Consider the following 23,577-nt stretch of genomic DNA (forward strand, 5'->3'; position numbering starts at 1 on the left):
GTTCTTTAGAATATGCTCTCTAGCCAAGTCTAACTTTATTTAGACGCTGTAGATGGACAAGCTTGATTGTTTGAACCAAAATGGGAACATTAAACAAACATCACAGCCCTCACTAATAACATTGTGACTTTGCTGTCAAGTGTAGAATCCTTCCTTCAAGAAAAAGCTTGTGACCATTTTGTATGGCTTGTCTGGAAACTTCTGTAAATCTTATGTTTTAGTAAAATATTTTTTGTTATTCTAAAAAAAAAAAAAGAGTCACATGCTCCACCAACTGAGCCAGCCAGACACCCCAGAGGCAACTCCATTTTAAGAACCTTGTCCCAAATCCTCCTTACAGAGGGATTCCATGTAACTTGCGTAGACACCTCCACCTCCAGGAGCTGCAGTTGAATCTCTCTGTCCTCTTTTGAGTAGGCTACAGTTAGGGACTTGCTTCCAAAGAACAGAGTATAGAAAGGGAAAAATAGTAACTATGTCATAATGGAGACAGCTGACAAATACTACATTACTAAGTGATGAAGGTTCCTGTGACCAGTGATGTGTGGATCCCATGTACCCCCTGGTATGATGTGATGAGAAGCATACTTCACCGCTGAGGTATTCTTGTCAAGAACCTATAACTCCACCATGAGAAAAACATCAAACCAGCCCAGAATCAGAGGCATTCTGCAGGATATCTAGCCAGGGCTCCTCAAGACTCTCTACGTCATTAAAAAACAAGGAAAGACTGAGAAACTGTCACAGACCAGAGGACACTGGGGAGACATGAAAACTAAATGCAACTTGGTACCCCTGGATTGGAGGCTGGAACAGAAAAAGGACATTAATAGAAAAATTGGTGAAACCCAAATAAAATCAGGGATTTAGTTAACTAAACAAACAAACCCTCATCAGCAACACCAATCCCCAGTCTCCTTCCCCTTTCCCACATGCCCAAAGCCATGGGAGAAGATGAGGGATGGAGCTCCACCAGGATGTCTTAGAGGTTAGCACCATCCACAACAGGCACCCCCAAGGACCCTCCAACTTGTGTGCCTGTCAGAGCCCCACTTTCTTATGCTGGAGGACCGTCAGCCACCAGGAAGCTGCCAGATCTGCCAGCCCAGCACTCTTAACTGTACCTTGAGGGTGGGTAGACATAACATACTGCTATGTCTTACCCGGAGACAAAATGGGCTTTCCCCTCACCTGGCTCCTTTAGGGCATTTGGAGGCATTATAAAGGGACCCGTGACAGAATCTCATATTCAGAAAGCTCGGGAATAACTCCCAGCTCCATAGCCAGGTTTCCCAAGGTTTGTAATATCAGGGAAGGACAGAATATCCTTCCAATCAAACCTCTCCCCCCTGCCCTCATGGAGCTTGCCATCTGGGAGTGGGAAAGGAAAAACAGACATTAGACAAGGAATGTCCATATTAGGACAGCTCTATGCCCAGGAGGAGCTCAGGATTTCTGATCTCAGTTGAACCACATTTTCTTCACAGGTACAGCCTCCCTCTTCTATATGTCCATCCCAGCCTCTGATTCTGAGTGGGGGTTATTTATATTTTCATATCTCAGCACCACTCTAAAAAAAAGGAAGAGATTATCAATAAATAGACATATAATAAGATAAAATAAATACATGAGAAAATCCAGTGAACAATGATAGAAAAAGCGAGAAAAAAGAGTAAACAAGGGTAGGAAAAATGTGACATTCTAGAGTCTCAGTAAGTACTTCGATGATTACATTTTAAATGTCTAGACCTGTTCCATGCAATACAGTAGCTACTAGCTATATGTGGCTATTCAAATATAAATTAATTAAAATAAAATGTAAAATTCAGTTCCTCAGTTGCACCAGCCTCTTGTCAAACGCTCACTAGTCATGTGTGACTAGCCATCTGTGTTGGATAGCACAGATACAGAACATTTCCATCAGGGCAGAAAGTTCTATTGGACAACACTGCTCTAGAGCAAAGGTGGCAAACAAAAATATGTATAGGGACCGTAGATCTATATTGGCACAACTGGCTATTAAAAAAAGGAAAAGAAAAGGAAAGGCCACGGGCTGCTCCAAGGCCCTGTGACTGTTGCCGGGAAGGAAGCCAGGCCCCATGTCTAGCTTATTTTATAATACAAGACAGAAACCTGGTTTCTGTATGAAACCTCCTGATTTTTAAATATTTCCAACCACTTCAAAAATTAAAAATGCACAGCAAGGCTGAACATGTTTTCAGGAGCTGGGAATGAAATGAATGTCCTGCAGGTAAAACTGTGCTCCTGGCAAAAGTCTTGCACATAGATTTCTGATAAGAACCTGACTGACGGTGGAGGGTTTAGAAGAGGGCAACAGTTGATTAATATGACCCTAAGGTCCTCCGGGGGTGGGGGGAACTGAGCCCCCGGGGACATGAGCTTTTTGTTCACTCATGTCTCCAACGAGAGAAAACAGATCAAAGGGTAAAAAGTCCACTTTCGATCACTGACTCTGACTTCCCAGGGCTCCCACGAGCATGCAGAAAACTGCAGCCCTAACAGCCGTGGCTTCAAAGTGCACTCTGCAAAAGCCTGGGGGCCTGCGGTACATTGCTGGGGCCATCACAGGGCGCCCCTGCTGGGGGCTGGGACCCTTCTCCAATCTCCCACATACTTAAGCCAGAATGGTTCTGTTTGTTGGGTGATAGTTCAGGGTTTGGTGTAATTTATCCACCAGGAAAAAAAAGGGTTCCACTTTTTTTGTTCTTGTTCCATTGTTTAAATAAACATTTTTTGTGTCTATCTCCCCCATCAGTATGTCTAAGACAGCACTTACTGAGCCACTCCTAAATGCCAGGCTAGGTGCTGAAGAATCAACAGGGAGCAACACAGACATGGCAGCCGCCCTATGGGTGCTTACAGGCTTACGGTCTCATGAAGTTGGGCACTAATCAAATCCCAGTCATACAAACACAGAGGTAGAACTGGGAGAAGAGCGGAAAGGAGGTGCACCGGAGCTATGTGAATCTAAGACGCAGGATTTGACTAGATGGCTAGGAGTTAACCAGGCACAGAGGAGATACTGTGTGCCAAGGGACTGTGGCAGGAAACCTGGTGCCTAGAGCAGTGTGGAGAAAGGCTCCTGTCACTAGAGTCCAAGAGTGAGGAAGAGGATGACAGAAGATGAGGCTGGAAAGGGAGGGAGGGCCTTGATCATGCAGGCCCTTCCAGGCCATCATAAGGATTTTGGCCTTTATCCTAAAGGAAAGATAGACTGAATGTGTACCCCCAAAATTCGTATGTTGAAGCCCTAATCCGTAAGTGATTATATTTGGGTGTGGGGCCTTTGGGAACTGATTAGGTTTAGATGGGGCCATGGGGGTAAAGCCATGATGGGATTAATCATAAGAGGAGAGACCAGAGCTCGCTCTGTCTGCCATCTGAGGACATAGGAAAAGGTGGCCCTCTGCAAGCCAGAAGAGGGCCCTCACAGGAAGTGAATGTATCAGCACCTTGATCTTGGACTTTTCAGCCTCCAGAACTATAAGAAGCCAATGCGCTGCTTAAGCCCCTAGTCTATGGTGTTCTGTTACAGCAGTCCAAGCTAATACACCGTGGAAAGGTAAACCCTGGACGCAGGCTGGGAAACAGACTGCCAAGGGCCAGGATGGAAGCAAGGAGACTATGCTGGAGGCTCCTTCAGGACCAGGGTGAGAAATGGTCATAGGGACTGGGGGTGGGGCGGTGGTGATGGAAGTGAAAGAGAGAAGCAGGTGAGTTCTTGCTGGACTGAGCCCCTGAGACCCACGCCTGCTTGTGAGAGTAACTGGCTGGGGGTCAGGGGATGGGGGGAGGAAAGAGAACCTAACATCAGCTCAGGCCTCAGGTGGCAGGAGCCTGTTCCGCTTGACTGTGATATTCCTTCAGGCTCCGAACTGCAGACTAAAGATATCAGGCTGACTTCTGAGGAAAATCTCATTACCAAGGGCTTCTCATGCCCTCCAAATTCTTGTGTCAAGTTTGTGATGATAAAAATCGATTTCCAGGGGCGCCTGGGTGGCTCAGTCGATTGAGCGACTGCCTTCGGCACAGGTCATGATCCCGGAGTCCTGGGATCAAGTCCCGCATCGGGCTCCCGGCTCGGCGGGGAGCCTGCTTCTCCCTCTGGCCCTCCCCCCTCTCATGCTGTTTCTCTCTCGCTCGTTCTCTAATAAATAAATAAATAAAATCTTTAAAAAAAAAAAATCGATTTCCAGAGAGCAGGGCACAGAGAGAACTGTGTCGTTCTGTTCCAGTTATCAGACAGAGTGACGTGTTCATTATCATTAGAATGATGAACTGGTGGCACAAGGAACCTATTTTCCAAGACTGGTGCACGGCCCTGTTCCCTGGAACCCTCTGCGCACAGCTGTCTGTTTTAATTTTACAGGCACTTCCTACCGTGAGCAGTGTCAGAGTCTAGGTGATGCCCTCCTCCCCCTTGGCCACAAGGAACCCCTTCTGAGCAGAGAGCTATTGTGAAGGGCAAAAATCACAGGCAACACCCTGGCGACTCAGTCAGAGCTGCAGGACTTACTTTTATGAGGTCCAACAGGGTCACGCCAGAATTTCAGAGATAAAAGGCATAATAGGAGAGGTCACCCAGGCCCAGCACATTTTTACACACGCACACACTCAGGGAAAATAGCTGACTGGCCCAATCAAGCTGGTTCACTACCTGGTACCCCCAGCCCCTGTCTTCCCTCCCCTCTCCCACACATAGATACATGTATGGGGAATTTACTACGTGCCAGGGTCTGAGCTAACCACACAGATGCTTCATCTCAGTTCCCTCTCACAGCAATCCTACAAAGAAAACACAATTAGTCCCATTCTGCAGATGAGAAACCTGAGGTTCAGGGAGGTTAGTATAGCTGCCAAAAGGCTCACAACCAGTCTGACACCAGAGCCTCCACACTGACAGTCTTTTTTTTTTTTTTTAAGAATTTTTTTTTTTTTTAAATCTACTTACTTGACAGAGAAAGAGAGAGTGGCAGGCAGAGGGAGAGGGAGAAGCAGGCTCCCTGCCGAGCAGAGAGCCCAACGTGGGGCTCGATCCCAGGACCCCAGGATCATGACCCGAGCCAAAGGCAGATGCCCAACCAACTGAGCCACCCAGGTGCCCCTATTGACAGTCTTTTAACATGTAGCACCATTCTCTTAAGGAGCTCATGACCCACTCTTCGTACTTCCTGGTCTGGGAATTAGGATGGAGAGCAGGGGCTGCAGGAATGGGGGAGTAGGCTCTAATAAGCAGCTGTCTGAAATGGACACAGAAACCTGGCACCGTAGGAATCCTATCCTAATCCCAGCCAGTATCTGGCCACCACATCCCATGCAATATTGTTTCTGCCTCAGGCATTATTAGAAGTGTGTTACCTAGTTTCCAAATACGTGGGGCTTTTCTAGTTATCTAGTTGTCCTTGACCTGTTACTTAACTGCTTGGTGCACAGAAAAATGCTTTATAGGATTTCATTCCCTTGAAGTCTATTGAGAAATGCATATTCTTTCTAATCCTCAAAACTACACTACAAAGAAGATATTTTTATTTCCTTCAAATGAGGAAACTGAGGTTCAGGAGGTTAATTCACATGCCTAAAGCAGCTCCCTGGTACAGTGCTGAAGACGAAACCTGAAGGGAGCCCTCCGATTTCAGTGCCCCTCTCCACGCACCGTGTTAGAAAACAAACACAGCAAATTCCATGTTACGTATATTTTAACACAACAATAATAAATAAAACAAAAAAACAAATCAAGCACAATTTCATTTGTATCAGTACAGAGGATCCCTCACTATATATGAGCAGAGACAATTTTTTGATTTATGTGTAAGCTTAATAACACACTTGGTCGGTCATATAAACTTTATTCACGTGCCTCTCCCAACAGCTCATTTTTATATGTGATTTCCAACTGTGGGAACTTGTCATTTTTGTTCCATCTGGAATTCCACCATGTGAAGCTGTGGGGACTGCTACATTATTACGGGACTTATAAAACAATTCTCTTCTGGCTCTGCTGATTTTTCTTATGTTAAATTCTAACCCAAGTCCAAAACTTTTCACCAGAGTCTCTTGTTAGAAAGTAAAAGGTTAATAACTCCACCCTGAGTTTGATTTACACCAAAAATGCAGCGTGCCTCCCACACTCAGAGATCAGAGATTCTTGATTAGAACTCAGATCCCAATCGGGATTTGGCCAGGGTCACACAGCTCACTGGGAAAAGGCAAGCACACACCTCTGAAGACCTGCACAGACAGGCACAGCACCATCCGACCTCTTAAGAAAGGGAAGACTCCAATGCTCACTACCCCCTTTCCCTCCAGGCACAGTGTGCTAAATGGTGCAGGGGCTCAGCCACTCACGACTTGTGTGCCTTTGACCAGATAATGTATTAAACCTCAGTTTCTTTATCTGGAAAATGGCGTGATAACATCTACACCTCATAGACTGTTGCGAAGACTGTGTGTGCAAAGCCCTTTGCAAAGTAGCCAACAGAGTAAGGACTCAATGTTGGCTTTCTGACTTTCACCAAATAGGGATCCCTTAACCTTTGCCCTTGAACCTCCCAAGTCCTGTCCTCCTTAGTCCACCTGTTCCTCCATAAACCCTCTCAACTCTTTCAAATCTCTGTAACTAAGTTGATTTCATATACTTAGGGGCCTCGATAAAGGGCAGAGAGTCCAGTTTCTCTTCCCCTAGGACCTGTCAGAACAGTAATTACTAAAGCCAATTACAGAGCAGGGGTCACAAGTCAAGCCTGTTGGTCCTGGATTTAAATCCCAGCTCTATCCTGTACTGTGTAAAGCACAACTTCTTTGTCCTCCAATTTCTCCATGTATCAACTTAGGATAAATTAACTCACAGGCCATGTAGTGAGGATGAAATGAGAGAATACTACGTGTTTGGCACAGAGCAACTGAAGACTGTTTAGTCTTGGAAGGCCTATGGAGGTCTGGTCTAAACCCTTTATTTGACAAATGAGTTAAGGGAAGTCCAGAGGCGAGGCGAGCTGCCCAGGTTCATCCACCACTAGCCTATGACGAAGCGTATGCCTATTAATAAATGTTTGCTGTTTCTCCACCACTTCCTGCCACACTGCTATGAATTTATCAGGTTGTACTTGGAGGAAAAAAGTTAAGTGTTCAGTTCTTAAGAAAGCATATGTTACGTTGCTTATATTATATGGACAAAACATCTAAAAGGGAAGATGCTGCTGATGTGGCAGAGACTCAGTGGCAACCACGCGGAACAGACAGGCAGACTTGGGACACACGAGCGTCAATGCTGATGTGCTCGTCTGCTCTCCTGCATTAACCATTTGCGTCCCCCTTTGCCGCCGCCGACCCCGCGGAAGGGACTGCACACCTCTGAGACCGAATTCAATTTCAGCTGCCCTTCAAACTCAGTTTCAGCCCACTTCCATGTGTTCAGAGCCGAGCAGAAGGCCTCTGCTGATGGGACAGGCATGCCCGGGCTGCAGAGCCCTAGGAGTTTGACTGACCTGTGGGTAGAAGGCGGACGATGCTGTGCGCGGGCTGCGGACAAACTCCATAAAGAAGGCCCCGTCCTGAAGTCAGAGGAGGAGGAAGCAGCAGCAGCAGCGAATGCGAGGGAGTGAAGGGGTGAGTGTGGACCCGTGGTGAGCCGTCGGGGGTGGGGTGGGGGGGTGGGGTGGCGAAAGAAAAAAATAAAAATAAAAACAAGGAGGGAAGGAGAGAAACAAGGGCACGTGAGGGGAATGGAGGGGAAACAGAGAGAGAGAGAGAGATCCACCCAGAAGGACCATATCCAAATGCAAAGCATTAGCGGGAACTCACACCTTCCTGGGCAGAATGTCCCATCTGTGTGGGAGCAAGCACAGGGATAGAAGGTGCGTCCAAGCTCCCTCAGGTCTCATCAGAGCCTGGCTTGGATGTCGCACCCTCCCACATAGCTCTGAACTTTCTTCAGACCTATGTCAAGGGAGAGGAAAAGGCCACAGAGCTACTTGGTGGGGATGGTGGGGGAAAGCCTTCAGGGGTTGCTTCCTGGCCTCCCGCCTGGCTGGGTGACCAGCAGCCCTCTTGGAGACATACAGAGGTTTGAGGTTTTCAGTTAATAAACATGGCAGCCAGATGGGAGAAGAGGATTCAACAGCAGGAAAAGTTGGGATCCAGAAGCAGCAATACCTTCTCCTCCACTGGTTTGTGTAACAAAATAACCAAGGAGTTGAGACATATATAGTGTCAGAAACATATGCATTCATGGGGTGGGGGTGGGGAGGTGGGAGAGTTCTGAAGCGGCCTTCCCCTCCGAACCCTAGTCTTGTGGGGTCCAGGCTGCCCTGTATTTGAAACAAAAATGACATAGAGGACTTTCCCGAAGACCCCTCCTTTCATCTTTCTTAAAGTCAAGAAGTGTCCTCTTGTCCCTTCCAAATATTTTTACTTTTTAGTTAAATTTTATCACTGAAATTTGGAAATGGCACTTGGTAAGTCTGAAGGTCCGCTTTCTTACAACTTTTCTTCAATTCTCAAAGTAGAATCACTGAACTATGCAGGGGTCCATTTTATCAATACTGCTGCCATTTCCCATCAACCACTTTGAACTCAACTAACAAACCATGGACACGCGTGGCTATGGAGATGCAATTTCAGGGACCACTCTCCGCACCCTAACACAAGATGCTAACTGGAAACACTGTTGGCATTTCTGAGTGTGTCACCTAGAGGCCTTCCCTTTGACCACCTCAAAACATCTTCGCTTCCCTTTGACCATCTGGGGATCTACATCTGCCACAAATGATAACCATCCAGGTGGATTTTAGCATTCAGCTGGAAAATGAGAAGAATGTTCTAAACGGCCATCTAATATTTGGCCATTGGTGCATTTTAACCTTAATGCTTGTGGTTCTATAAGTTCCCTACTTCTCAGGCCTGTCCCAGACACTGGTTCTCATCCTCAAAGACGGCAGTAAGTATGGGTAACAGCTAGTGGGCAGCACGCAGGGTGCCTATGCATTCTCATCTGTGTCCCTTCTCTGCTACAACATACAGAAGCAGAGGGGCTAATGCTGCTGAGATTTATGTACATGTGAAAAGATTCTTTCTTGCCGGACAGATCATTCTTTATGCAGAGACTATCCTTGGGACTATACCTAAAGTCACTTCCTAGAGCTGGGTGAGCAAACGACAGCCTGCAGGCTACCGGTGTATTATACTCTGTGAGCTAAGGGTGGGTTTTAAAATTTTAAATGGATATAGAAGTACCTAACATTAAAAAAAAAAAAAAAAAGTGCCTACATATAGCCTTGATCTTGCCTCTTGGCTCACAAAGCCTAAAATGTTTATTTAGATTTGCCAACCTCTGGTCTACAGAATACATAAGCTGCTTATAGTCTCAGTTGATACACCTTCTCGGATTTTATTTTATTTATTTATTTTTTAAGATTTTTATTTATTTGACAGCTAGAGACACACAGCGAGAGAGGGAACACAAGCAGGGGGAGTGGGAGAGGGAGAAGCAGGCTTCCCACCAAGCAGGGAGCCCGACACGGGGCTCGATCCCAGGACCCTGGGATCATGACCTGAGCGGAAGGCAGACACTTAACGACTGAGCCACCCAGGCGTCCCTCTTTCTCGGATTTTAATCCCTCCATCCTTGTGGGATAAATTTATCCCAAAGAAATAATAAGAGAGGTGGTCAAATAATTATGTGCATGGAAGTAGTTTGCAGTATTATTTATAATTGTGATACCATGCAGAATAACTGTAAAAACTTAAGGAATAATTACCAAAACTTCTTTTTAAAAATCAAAAACCATCTACATTTTTAACAAAAAATATAAATGAAGGTCTATCCATATGATGAAATATTATGTATTTTTTAAAAATCATGCTTTTGAAAAATACTTAATGACTAGAAAAATTTCAAGGTAAGGAAGTGAAATAAACAAATCCATAGATAGATCTACAAGTATACAAGTTGGCCACAGTTTTGAAAAATAAAATACATCTATTGAATCTCCTTCATCTTCTAGTGATAGAGACCAGGTAAGAGAATGCACAGTCAGCTCACCGTGACACCCATACCAGAATGATCTCACATTCTGAATTTCCCTGAATGAGTAGACAGAGCCAAGTTTATTGGTTTTAAAGGATAGAAAAAGCCTGACCTATGGAGTTTTGGGCCCCTTTACTGTACTTGCTATTCCATACAGAGGCCCAAGGCCCTACGTTTTGATCTTTTCCCCCAGGAGATGCTTCCATTTGACTATATTTCTCAGGAGTTTAAGCAGACTGATAGGAATTTCTTTATCAAAGAGTGAGCTCTCATAGGAGCTGCCCCACCAGCTTTCTACCTCCTGTCTGGGAGAGCCAAAGATGTTGCTGAAGGAAAACCAGATGGCCAATTTCACAGCTCAAGCCAGATCTTGGGACTTGACCAATATAGTTGAGCTCGACTATGTTGTATCTGCATTTATCTAGCAGTTAACTTCCTTACAACTGCGAGCAGAAACTGCTTCCACAGAAATCATAATGCTTAAGAGGGTTCAGGGTAGAATTCATCCAAATCCTCAGCACATTCATCCCTGGATTCGAACGACCCTCCACATCAGGTCCCTGAGAGCACGAGGCAGCTCCGTGCTGGAGTGGTCCCCTTTACCTTTCGTGGGCTGTCCACGTAGGTGGGAGTCATGGCAACACTGCTGCTCTCAGCCGGCTGGGAGGAGCTCTTGGCACCAAGCACAGCTGCCTGCTGTTCTCCTAGACACCTGAAAGATGAAAAACACGTCTGTAGCTTGCTGAAAGGCCCCTGGTAAAGGGCCCATGTCAGCCAAGATGAAATGAGGCAGTTCTGTTGTCACCTCTGAAACACACACTTCTGCTGTTTCTCCTTCAGGCCCGACAAATACCCTTAATTGCATTCATTGTCCTGAACAATCAGCCTTCCTCCAACGTAAAGAAGAAAAGAGCCCAGTTTATTTATTTATTTATTTTGAAAAAGATTTTATTTATTTATTTGACAGAGAGAGACACAGCGAGAGAAGGAACACAAGCAGGGGGAGTGGGAGAGGGAGAAGCAGGCTTCCCGCCAAGCAGGGCTCGATCCCAGGACCCTGGGATCATGATCTGAGCCGAAGGCAGATGCTTAACGACCGAGCCACCTAGGCGCCCCAAAAGAGCCCAATTTAAAAAGCACTATTACTTTTTTTTTAAAAAGTACCTATTACTTTGAAAAGTGACGTGACATGGTGTGAGTGACTCCATCCACGAACACCATTTTTTTAATCTGCTGGGAAGACTTGTTCTCAGTTTTTCTTAAATATACCAGCAGAAGCACGTTCTGAAAATTAGGGTTGCATTAACATGTGCATTAACTATATGGGGAAATGTGTTGATTCCCCATACATTTTGAAGGCTTATATGCTAATTTTTCAAATGCAAGCCCTTATATCCCTGCCTCACCCCCCAACCACACAAATCTAACAGGCACTATCTCATAACCCAAGACAACTATGGTTTCTTAGGACATCTTATCCCATCTCAGTTCTGATGCACATAAAAGCGTACTTCCATGTTTATTTTCCTTTTATCTGTACTAAAAATAACTATGGGCTATCGTAACTTAAATGCTCCCCCAAATTAGACTGCTTCAACACATCACTGAATTTTTATTTCGTAGATTCCAGAAGTCTCACATTATATATAGTCTTAAGTCTTCATTCTTATTGCAACATATACTTCGTGTGGTGGACACTGTGAGGTGCCGCCCAGATCCCTCTGCTGTGGCCTTGCTGCCACAGTATCTGGGCACATTGTCCAGCTGGCTCAGCTGTCGGCCCCTTCAGGGACAGCCCCAACTGCAGAGCTCTTGCTGCCCCCCCACCCCCACCCCCCGCAGCGGCCCACAGACAATGAATGATCAACGAGGGGGTGTATAGGTCTGGCCATGTTGGTCCAACTGGGCTCATCCCTGAAGGCTCTTCTAGCTCCAGGGCTTGAGTGAGGTGGCCCAAGGCTGTCCCTGGCCCTGCGCTGCACCTGGACTTCTCCCTCTGTCCACTTCCTCCTCCGTCCCGCACATCCTGAGCCCACGGACTTGCCTTAATAAACACCCTGCATGTTAAACTCCATCTCAGTCTGCCTCCCCAAGAACCCAGTCTGTGAGACTGCCCTACTCTTACATTCTGACATGTTTGTTACAGATTGTCAAGCAATCTCATACCGGAGATTAAAAATCAGTTTCCATGGTAACCTGTTATACTCTTTTTTCCCCCCTACTTTTTATTATGGAAAAATTTCAAACACAAACACAAGTAAAAAGGCTAAGATAATGAGTCCCTACAAACCCAGCCCCCCAAATTATATACTTAGAGCCAATCATGTTTCATCTATACCCCTTATCTACACACCCCAATTATTTTGAAGCAAAACTCATACATATCATTTCGTCCATAAGAACTTCAGTACGCAGTGTATCCCTAAAAGAACTTTTGAAAAAACATAACCACAATTCCAACACACTTGAAAATTTTTTAATTTTCTAATATCAAATATTTCGCCAATTGTCTCCCCAAAATCATTTGTACAGTTTGTTCAAAACAGGTTTCAACTAAGGTCCCTACGCTGCAATAAGTTATGTCTCTTAATTCTCTTTTAAGCCATAAATTCCTCTTCATTTCTCTTTATCTTTACAATTTATTTGTCGAAGAAAGTAGCTCATTTGTCCTGTAAATTCACAGTCTGGATGTGCTGATTTTCTCCCTTTACTGTTTATCATATTCCTCTGTGCCTTGTTTACTTACTTCCTGAGAACTAGAAGTTCTATCTAATGGCTTGAGCAGTTCAGGTTCAATTTTGGGCAAGAACTCTTAAGTGGTGTTGTGTATTTCTATCTGGAGGCCTATAATGTCTGGCCCTCTCTCTCTGGTGATATTAGTGGCCACTGGTGAACTCTGTTAGATCCACAAGTTTGTTAAAGATCACACATGGTAATAGTCTATCATTCCTTCTGAAGCTATGAGCTGCAATACTGAACAAAGACAAACCTCCCTACACCAATTACTTGTTTACTCTGAGGTATAATTCATAGAGGAAAAGCAGAACAAATGCTCAATTCTTTCCCATGTCCCTACACCACACTGTCTCTATCACATTGAAGTGTGTTTTCCTCTGAGCCTCATCCACAAATGCACACTGTAACATTCTCTCGTACTTCCCCAAGGCTGCGGGGACAGGAAGCCCTGGTTACCCCTCCCGTGTCCCCTCAGATGCACATGACAATCCCCATTTACTGAGTTGCCTTCCTTGTGGGGACCTGTGGACTAAGAATCAGGGATTCAGAGGCGAGTAAAACCCTGTCCTTGCCCTTGGAGGCTCCCTGTCTAAAGGCTCGGAAGGGAACCGGCCCGAAAACAAGCAGTTATACTATATATATGTATATGTGAAAACATACACGGAGGCACACTGCCTTCTGCCGGGACGGAGTTGCCGGCCAAGCCTCCACGGAAGCAGTGACAAAAGCCTTTTGGTGGTCTCTGTCCTGACTTGGCTGTCATCAGGTTATCCTCATCTATTAGGAGCAGCTGAGCCAGAACCAGCTGCCCAGACTGGTCCCAGCCATGCAGACAATGAGCAGAAGGCTGAGACTTCTGGGGCCTGTCTCTATCTTCCACAAGAGCCTGACAAAACGTACATGACTTCAGATACAGACTAGAAGAGAAATGGAAGAAACAGACACAGTTTATGGTAAGATGGCAGGACTACAGATGAAATTTTATAAATTCTTTTCCATATCGCTATAGCATTGTTTTTCATAATAAATAAAATTGGATCTGCTTGGTGCTGCAAAAGCAAAAGAAAAGCACACAAATAAAAAACACTGTGAGCAAACATTATATAAAGGTCTGGCTCCCTCTGCTCTACCTCCTGCATTGAGAAAACATAGCAAGTCACCCAAGAACAGTCATCTGGGGAGAGAATAAATCTCGGGTCTCTCTGTCCTGCCTCCTGCTGTGAGGTTAGCTGAGAATCTTTCCCTACACATGGGGGGACACTACCACCCCAACTACCCTTCCTCTTCCAGTCTGAGCAGAAAGAGGCTCCTTGGAGCATATTAAACGATGACTCACTGACAAATTATAAATAAGATCTCCCCCACCCCCAGCTTCACACCGCTCCCAGCAACATATGTTCCTTGTTCTTTTTTCCAGCGGGAAAGATCTGTGATTAGTTACAGGGAGAACCTGCCAGGCTGAGTTCTGGGCTCTTCCCTTGGTCAGACAAAGTAAACAGACCCAGTTCCCTCAGTAATGAGCCCAACATTTGCCCATACCCCCCAGTGTCCCCTCCTTTCCATTCTTTATCACCCTCTCTCCAGCCTCTGTGGCCTCTTGCCTGACTAGTAGGAGCCTGCCAAAGGGTCTCTGCCTCTTGGGGCCCACCTCCCAGGCCTTCCTATACATGGGGCTCATCTCAAAAAACACTTCTACCAAAGACACTGACTGGATATTTCATGATATTAAGGAATGACTATAACCTTTTAGACAAATTACAGTATTAGGGTACTTCTTTTTTTTTTTTAAAGGGGTACTTCTCTTTCAGTGATACATACTGAAATATTATAGATGAAGAAATATGATGCCTGAAATTTAATAAAGAATAAAAAGGGAAGGTGAGAGCAATGCATATGTTGCAATAAATGAAATAAGATTGGCCATGAGTTGATAATCATTGAAGCCACGTGACAGGTAAACAGGGATTTATCATACTAGCCTAGTTTATCTGTTTGAAATTTTCCATTAAAATTTAAATTTTCCATTAAAATAAAAAAACTTGCAAAGGATCCCTCTTGCTATGAGAATGTGTAAGGACAGCTTGGCATCCAACTTCCCACCTGTCGGTCCAATTGCATCTCCACGATGACTCAAGCTCACTCAATGTGACTTCTGGAAAGCCTAATGTGCACAGGTTCCTGCTGGGCACCACACAGCCCAGACAGAGAAGCTCTAGCCTCCCCCAACATCTGTACAGGGACCCTCAGCACCCCTTCCTCTATCATTCCATGACTACTTACTGTGCACATCCTATGTGCCAGGCACAACCCACAGCCTCTACTCTCAGAGCACAGGCAAGCCAGGGGGACTGTGAGCAAACCTTGGAGAATTCTGGAAAGGGCTCTGATGGATGTCGGCCCAGGATGCTGGGAAGCACAGAATCTGAGTTGGCTGGGAGGACGAAGGGGCAGGGAAGACTCCCAGAGTGGGTGCCACCTGCACACGGAGGTACTTTCTCCTCTTGCCCAAGTCCCGCCCCCGCTCCCCCCCACGCCTCTGTATAGATGCTTCCTTTCCTGCAAGGCCAACTCAAATCCCCCCTCCTGGGATGCTGTCACTGCCCTCCCAGGCAAGATGTGGCCCTACCAGTGTCCTGGGAAATGCAGCACTTAATGTTTAGGAAGGGACCACACAAATGCCTAGAGAAGCTGGCCAGGTCACACGCCTGAGGGAATAAGGCAAGTCCAAGACTAGAGGGTGTGCTGGTTCTCCGGTAAACCAGAGGGCACGTGCCCATTCTAAAGGACCAGCCTTCCCATGGCTGGGTACGCATGTGGACCCAGTACTATAACTGAGGCTCTTCTATTTCTCAAAAGGCTGGATTTTATCTATTATCTGTAATACAGTGTTGTGCTATATTATCTGTAATATATTGTTGTTGTTTTGTTGTTGTTTTAAAGATTTTATTTATTTGAGAGAGAGAATGAGAGAGAGAGAGCACATGAGGGGGGGGGGGTCAGAGGGAGAAGCAGACTCCCCGTCGACAGGGAGCCCGATGCGGGACTCGATCCTGGGACTCCAGGATCATGACCTGAGCCGAAGGCAGTCGCTTAACCAACTGAGCCACCCAGGCGCCCTGTAATATATTGTTTTATATATAATATAATCATGTATCATGTTGTATATACTATATAATTTCATATAAAATCCAAATTTGTATTTGAAATCTTCAAACTAAAAAAACATGGCTCAGATATTTTAAAAATATTTTGTGCCTTTAGGGCAGTGAAACTACTCTTTAATGGTAGCTACATGTCATTACAAATTTGTCTGAAACCCACAGAATATACACCACCAAGAGTGACGTGTAAGGTAAACTGTGGACATTGGGTGATGATGAGGTGTCAGTGCAGCTTCATCAATTATAACAAATGGCCCACTCCGCTGGGGGTGTTGACAATGGAGGAATCCATGCAGGTGTGGGAGACAGGGCGTATATGAGAAAGCTCTTCCTTCCATTCAAGTTTGCTTTGAACCTACAACTGCTCTAAAAAATAAAATCTATTAAAAAAAACAAACAAATAAACAAACAAAGAAACCTCACTTTGTGGGCCAAAGCAAATGTATCTGTAGTTCAAATTAAGCCCCAGACTGCAAGTTTATAATTTCTGGCATATTTCATGTTATTTGACACTTACCAGGTATTAACCCAGCTCTCTGCTCATGTATGCATCTTTTTCTTAATTTCAGGCTCCGTGCAGATAGAAATCATATTTCACCCCCACTCACAAGGTAGGGTACTGAAAACCTGTGGAGCCTGTGTGGTGGGGACGAGTCTCTCCCCAAGCAGGAACTTACTTCTGACTGGCCTCCATCTCCAACAGGGCAGACAGAGCTGAGGTTCCCTTCTTCCCAACTGGGGGGCCGGTCGACTCAAGGGAGTGTGTGGCAATGGGCCCGGTCATCTGTAAGCCTTTCATGGTGGTCCCTTTCTAAAGCAGAGAAGAGAAAACAAGGCCATCAGCCCAAGTGGGCTCCCTCAGTGGATGCCACTCACAGCCCAGAGCATGCCTGCTGCATCTGTTGTGTGTCAGGCTCTCTGGGAATCCAATTCACAGAGGCAGCAACACAGGCCCTTGTTACTCGGTAAATGCTGAAAACTGCTTTTTGCTTGAGCTGAAGGCTCGAATGCCTGTTGACTCAAAACAAACTGCCTCTTTGAGGTGGATTCCACAGATCATTTCACCCTTGTCCTGGATCTAGAAAGTAAATAATGTTTTATCTAAGTCATGGAAGAAGAAACTGAGTCCCAGAGAAGTTAAGTGACTTATCCCGAATCCCACTGGAGCTGGAGGTCAAGCTTTAATCATTTGGTTTCAAGACCAAAGCTCTTTCCACCATGCACGGTCTTTTGGAAATGTTTCTTTCTTTCTTTTCTTTCTTTTCCTTCCTTCCTTCCTTTTTTTTTTTGAAATGTTTCTAATCATAAGCAATGCTGTGGACAAAGTGTAGCTCGTATGCAGGGAAGAACACTGAACTTGGGGTTAAAAACACAGTTGGTGATGCAACACTACTCACACTAAAAAGGAATGAACTACTGAGACGAGCGACAACTTGGATGAATCCCAGAGGCATTGTGCTGAGTGAAAGAAGGCAGCTTCTCAAAAGATTACATTATACGATTCCGTGCATATGACTTTTGGAAAAGACAACAGTAAAGTGACAGAGAACAGACCAGTGGCTGCCAGGGGTTAGAGGTGGGAGCAAAGTGTGACTATAAAGGGTAGCATGAGGGGTTTTTTGGGAAGTGACAGAACTACTCTGTATCCTGATTATAGTTGTAGTGGTTACATGAATCTATACATCTGTTAAAATTTACAGAACTGTATACACACACCCAGAATTCCAGATCTGCCCTTAGTTGGCTGGCTGTCCTCAGACATATCCCAACCCCATGAGTAAATAAACCGGCCAAAGAGAGGCCCCCGAGACAGGAAGAGACCAAGCACAGTCCCCAAGGGGCCCAAGGAGCCCGACCCGCATCATGCGATCCGAGCGATGTCGCCTGCGGATCCGGTTCAAACCCTCCACAAAGCGGATAAAGCCATCCAAGAGCTGCCACTCATCCTCGTCTGCCCGGGGCCTGTCCCCATAGATGTCGCAGTGGGCTTCCCCTTCTGTGATGCGCTTAGTGGCAGTGACACAGGCTGGCAGCAGCAGGAAACGGGTCCTCCAGAACTTCAGAGACTCAATTAAGCTGTGAAGGGCCAAAGGAAGGACAGGGGGTGGTGGAGAACAAAAGCAGGTCATGAAAGCACTCACGGGGCACCTGTGTGGCTCAGTCGGTTGAGTGTCTGACTCTTGGTTTCGACTCAGGTCATGATCTCAGGGTCAGGAGATCAAGCCCCTCATCGAGCTCTGCATTCAGTGGGGAGTCTGCTTCTCTCCCTTTCCCTCTGCCCCTCCCCCCTGCTCTCCCTCTCTGTCTCTCTAAAAGAAGTACATCTTATGTATGGTGATTAACATAACAATACGAAAATTTTTAAATTTTTTTAAAAATAGGAAAAAAAATAAATAAAAGAAGTACATCTTTAAAAAAAAAAAAGCACTCCCAGTAAAGGTCCCATTTCAAGCCTGTCTTTGCAGTTGGTATGTGAGGGGCCATCTCCCCTTGAGAGAGTGTTCGTCTGATGCTACATCTCATGGCTTCATTTGAAACACAAGCTCTAGAGGAAGAGCACAAAGGGTACTTTTAATTTACATCCCAGAGATGTCAGGATGGTTGGTTCTGTGCACCCAGACCCAATGGGGTTGTGGTTTTTTATCATCACAATCATAAATGACACATAGAAATTAAAAATAAAAAATCAGCACCACAGGTAGTCAGGAAAAGGTTCAGAACATGATCTACACGGACATTCCATCAAAGAGCACTTCATCACTGAAGTTTCTGTCGTTGTTGTTTTGTGGTAAAACGTGCATAACAAAATGTACCACTTTAACAATCCTTCAGTATACGATTCTATGCCATTAAGTACATCCACATTGTTGTGCAACCAATACCACCACCCTTGTCACTGAGTTTTTTAACTAATGCAGATGTGCTTTTGTTCTTGTTTTCTAAAACAAACATCATTTTGTAATCAGAAAAAAAGGACAGATGTGTTAAAAGTGGGCACACCCAAGGTAGCTGGATGGAAAGCCAAAGTATGTTCTCTGACCTGAAGTCCTCAGAGCCGGCCGAACAGATATACTGATCTAAGTAATTCCACTTGTACTCCTCCAGCCGCTCATGGGAGAATTCCACCCAACAAGACACAAACTCCGAGTCTGAGTGGGAAGGGCAGAGGCTGTAGGTGTAGTGGATCTGGGCAGACTCATAAGGGTACCTGAAAAACAAACGGCATGCCCAGAAGTCCAAAAGAGAATCACTCCCTCCACCCAACCCCTTTCTTCTGGACTTTTCCATCTCAATACAGTTAGCAACATCCTTGGCATTCAATCCTAAAGTGTGGTAACAAACTCATCCCAAGGGACTGGTAATGGAAATTTCTCAGTTCTTAAACTCTGTCATTCTTTTATCCTCCCATTCTTTATTTCTTATTGGCTTGCTAAGAATCAGGCTAAACATTATAAGCTGAGTCAAGTCCCTTTTAGAAGCAGGTGAGCTACAACGGTAAAATAACCCTAGAAAACAAACAACTAATTCCAAGAAAAGGAAAACCAACCACTCAACCTACCTTGGTTTTAATTATGTGTCACATAACTAATTCCATATTCACTAGGTGCACAGTATGTGTTATAAAGAGAAGTTCAGAGTGGACACAATTCAGGACAGTAGCTGAAAACCTGAAATTTCCAAGGACTCACTTGGGAAGGTAACGTGTCACTGTGATCATCTTATCCTTCAGCGTCACTTTGTGGAACGTTCTGCCCATACTCAGCCAGTACTGGTCCTCCTCCTCAGGGCGGTTTCGGGACACAAGGCCTAATGGGGGGGGAAAAATCATATCCTCCATCTGGCTGAGGAACATTCTTTTAACAGGCAATAGCTTCTCTTCCATATACAGTCAGAAAAGGAGAAACAAAAGAAGCAACTCTTTTTCTTGAGGGACGGTTTCATGGAAAAGACTTATTTTTGGTTAAAAATAAAAAAGTCCTAAAGTTGGCAGAATTTTCTTCACTAAACCAGCCAACAGCAGCTTAGAGCCCAGAAGTGCAGACAGCATCCAGAAGACGCACTCAAAGAATGAACAGCTTGATTCCTCGGCCTCTGAGAAGGAAAGTTCTAGATTAGATGTTAATAGGCCAAGAGTCAACTCCGGGACTGAAATGGAACTCCGCTCCGCTCAAGCACAAGCTGCCGCCCCAGCAGTGGAGGTCCTCACCCCATGGTGGCAGCTGACCTGGCATCAGCTTCCATGACTCCCACACCACAATAACCCTGCATCAGTCTTAAAGGACTACTGTCCTTTCTTCTCCAAACATTTGCTCGGGTTGCTTTTTCTGCCTTCTCTTCCTGAGCCACCACCAAGATCCTATGGGTCATTTAAAGTCACCGTCAAAGGCCACTTTCTCCAGAAAGCTAACAGATCCCATCAGCTGTCTGAATTGTACCCTGGATGTGGCTCCACATATGCGTGTCTCACAGCCGGACAAACTGGAAGTTCCAGGAGGCCGGGGACCCAATCTTGTTTGTCTTTAAATTTTCCATAGCACCTGACAAAGTGCTGTGCCCACAGCAGGTATTTGAAAAATATTAGTTGAACTGAGTTGTGCAACAGAAAGAGGGAAATTATGAGGAATCGAGAAAAATACAAGCTTTCAAGAGAGTGACACTATGCCTCGATGGACAAGAGAACCAAGACAAGATTCCCATGCTCTCGAGATAAAACAGTCCCCTCGTGTGGTTCTGAGAGATAGTCACACAGCGTAGGCAGCATGGGAGTTGTCAGGATGAGAGAGGGTGGCAGAGGTTGAAAGGACCTTCATCGGGAATGTGGAAACTTCCTAGGTGATAGTAGTGAGGGACAGGCTGCCTATAAGAGGCCAGGCTTTGACTCAGAGGACCCTGGGTTAAACCCCAGCACTTTCATTTGCCAGCGGTGTGACCTTGGGTACCAAATCTCCAAGTCTCACTTTCCACAACTAGAAAGTGGGCTTGCGTCTGACTTCAGCTCAGGTCATTATCTCAGGGTCCTGGACCAAGCCCTGCGTCAAGCAGGGTGTCTGCTTGTCCCTCTGCCCCTCCCCCCACTTGTGTGCTCTCTCACTCTCTCTCTCTCAAATAAATAAAATCTTTAATAAAAAAAGAAAAGGAAGGAAGGAGGGAGGGAGGGAGGGAAGGAAGGAAGGAAGAAAGGAAGGAAGGAAGGAAGAGGGCTTGCCCCCCATCCTGCATTCCTTCTTTCTTGCAACCACCCCCTGCTGGCTATCAGGAAGACAAGGTCATGGGATAATGTTCATGAGCACCTAGCATAGTACCGACCCCACTCTAAATTACTTCCTGTTTTTATCCTGCACAGCACTCTTTACAATCTGTAATCAAATAAATACTTTTGGTTTAATAGTTCAACGACTATCTCACCCAGTAGACAATAAACTTGGAGGAAAAGGGCTGATGCTGTTCTGTTCACTACTGAAACAGGGTCCGTCTCATAACCTGTAGTCAACCAATCTTCAATCAGATGCGACCTCACTTATGGTGGTCACTTTTCCAGTAGTTATAACAACGATACCATTTCTGTTACTATAGAAATAAAAGGATTAAATTTATTGAAGGAGGAAAAACAGCCAGAAAGGGTACAGTAAGGTGAGTAGACTCTGGCCAGCTAGCCATGACATAAGGCTCATGAATCAGCCAGAGCAGAACTGGATGCCAGAGGAATTATGAACCACCAAGGGAAACTGATCAGCTATTCTAGAGAAAAGCAGGTAGGAAGGCTGGATGGGGCCATTGACACTAAAGGTGAATTCATTCCACTATTCTTGGGATAAAGAACAAAATCCTTCACATGGCCCTGTGAGGCCTGGGTCTCCTGACATGTCTGGACACATCTCTGGCTTACTCCCTGTACTTCACCCCACCAGTCTTCTTTTTGGTGCTCAGAAAGTGTCACAGTGCCTCCTGCCACAGGATTTTTGCACATACTAATCCCTCTGCCTGGCATGCTCTTCCTACCTACTCCTGCCCACCACTCCCAACCTGCTTCTCTTCCTAGTAACTCCTTCACACAGTGCAGGTCTCACCTCAAACATCACCTCCTCAAGGAAGCCATCCCTGACCCTCCAGACCAGATCAAGTCCTGTATTAAATATTCTCATAGCCCTTTGATTTTTCCCTCACAATCTTTATCACAACGAGTAATTATATTTCATAGTTTGACTTACGTTATTTTTCCTCACTAAATGCCCCACAGAGTGGGAGCTTCAAAAATACTGTTGAATGAATGAATGAATTCCTATATTTATCAACCCATATTGTTGTACACCAGGCACAATGGTTTCCATTATAGAGGATAAAAACATGAAGCCGACAGTCCTGGCACTCAGGAAGATTACTATTCAGTGCAGTCTAGAACATGAAAAGCTTCATCATAAGCAACAAGACCTGAACTGGATGGACCACCAAGCTCCCCCTCACAGGTCCACACTACTTTGATCCTCTGGCCCAAAGCACTTTAATGGAGCCAAAGATGATCTGAGGCTTTGAGCTGGGAGTTTAGGAGAGTGGGGAGGCTCCTTAGTGACAAGGAGGAAGCAAGAGACTACTGGTTACTCATGGAATTTTCTGGGAAGCGATCACGGCTTCTTGATTCTAGGCACCCACACTTTATTCTCTCTACCTGACTTATTTTAGAAGAGCTCTCCAGAGCCTGGCTGTAACTCAATCGGCCTCACTGAGTCTCTGTCACTTATTAGTCTCTACCACTCACAGACGATCCATTCTTGCTTCATCATGCTAAGCTTCAGTGACAAAAAGGAGAAGATGCATCCATAACGGGGCTGAGCGGGGGGGAGGCGGGGGGAGTATAAATCCCAGGTTTAGGTAACATCTGAGAACCTGCTGTGTGCCAACTACTGTGCTAGAAATAAATATCGGGTCTAAAATATTCACAATGTACTTTGATAGTTCACGCCTGGCTCAGCTGCCTGCTGTTGGTAGGTGTTGCCAAAGCCAGGCTGTGACATTCCTGAACTGGATCATATGCCCTTCCTTAAAAGGAGAACAGTAGATTAAAGAGAGTTTTAAGATAAATCTGGGCCTAGCAGAGACTTTATTCCTCATGTAAAAGTAAAATTCAGAAAGCAAAACTTTGGTGTTGAAAAATTACTCCCGAATTTATCTATTCCCTACCATCTTGAGAACCTACTTGCACAAATTCAGTAGAAAAGAAAAAATACAAGTCCAAGGAGAACAACTCACCTCGACTGTACAGCGGGCTGCTGCTCAGTGGGGGCGGGACAGCAGGGTTGGGTTTCTGCGCCTTGGGCTGCACTATGATTTGGTAGCCCTGCATGAGACGCTGGCAGATGAACTCTTCAAACACCTGCTGGGCCGTCATCTGCACACCCTCCTCGTCCCTCCTGAGGAAACAGACGGTTGTTCACATGGACATGCTTGGTCCAGGGCGGAGTGACACTCAAGAGTCCACACTCCCATCCTTTGTTTTGCTTCGACTCCACAAGTCAGCCCTGATGACCATTCCATGGTGGTTCATAAAACTAACAATCTATAAACCAGTTTGCGGAGACATGATCAGTTCAAAGAGGCAGAAGAAGAAGGCAGGTAATAGCTAACAGCCATTCCTAGAAT

The 23,577-nt window shown here is 45.4% G+C and overlaps 1 protein-coding gene across 1 annotated transcript in view; it reads right to left on the reverse strand.

Annotated features, from left to right (window-relative positions):
• The window catches only part of DEPDC5 (DEP domain containing 5, GATOR1 subcomplex subunit), a 125,095-nt gene that overhangs the window by 28,581 nt on the left and 72,937 nt on the right, over positions 1-23,577 (reverse strand). Inside the window, exons 27-33 of the mRNA XM_044921246.1 lie at positions 23,188-23,348; positions 19,632-19,749; positions 18,983-19,150; positions 17,799-18,018; positions 16,620-16,753; positions 10,649-10,757; positions 7,506-7,571 (exon numbers count right to left, since the gene is read on the reverse strand). Coding sequence (XP_044777181.1) covers positions 7,506-7,571; positions 10,649-10,757; positions 16,620-16,753; positions 17,799-18,018; positions 18,983-19,150; positions 19,632-19,749; positions 23,188-23,348 — 976 coding nt within the window. The remainder of the gene's footprint in view (positions 1-7,505; positions 7,572-10,648; positions 10,758-16,619; positions 16,754-17,798; positions 18,019-18,982; positions 19,151-19,631; positions 19,750-23,187; positions 23,349-23,577) is intronic.

Source organism: Neomonachus schauinslandi, chromosome 14 (assembly GCF_002201575.2).
Source record: "Neomonachus schauinslandi chromosome 14, ASM220157v2, whole genome shotgun sequence".
In the NCBI taxonomy this organism is placed as follows: domain Eukaryota; kingdom Metazoa; phylum Chordata; class Mammalia; order Carnivora; family Phocidae; genus Neomonachus; species Neomonachus schauinslandi.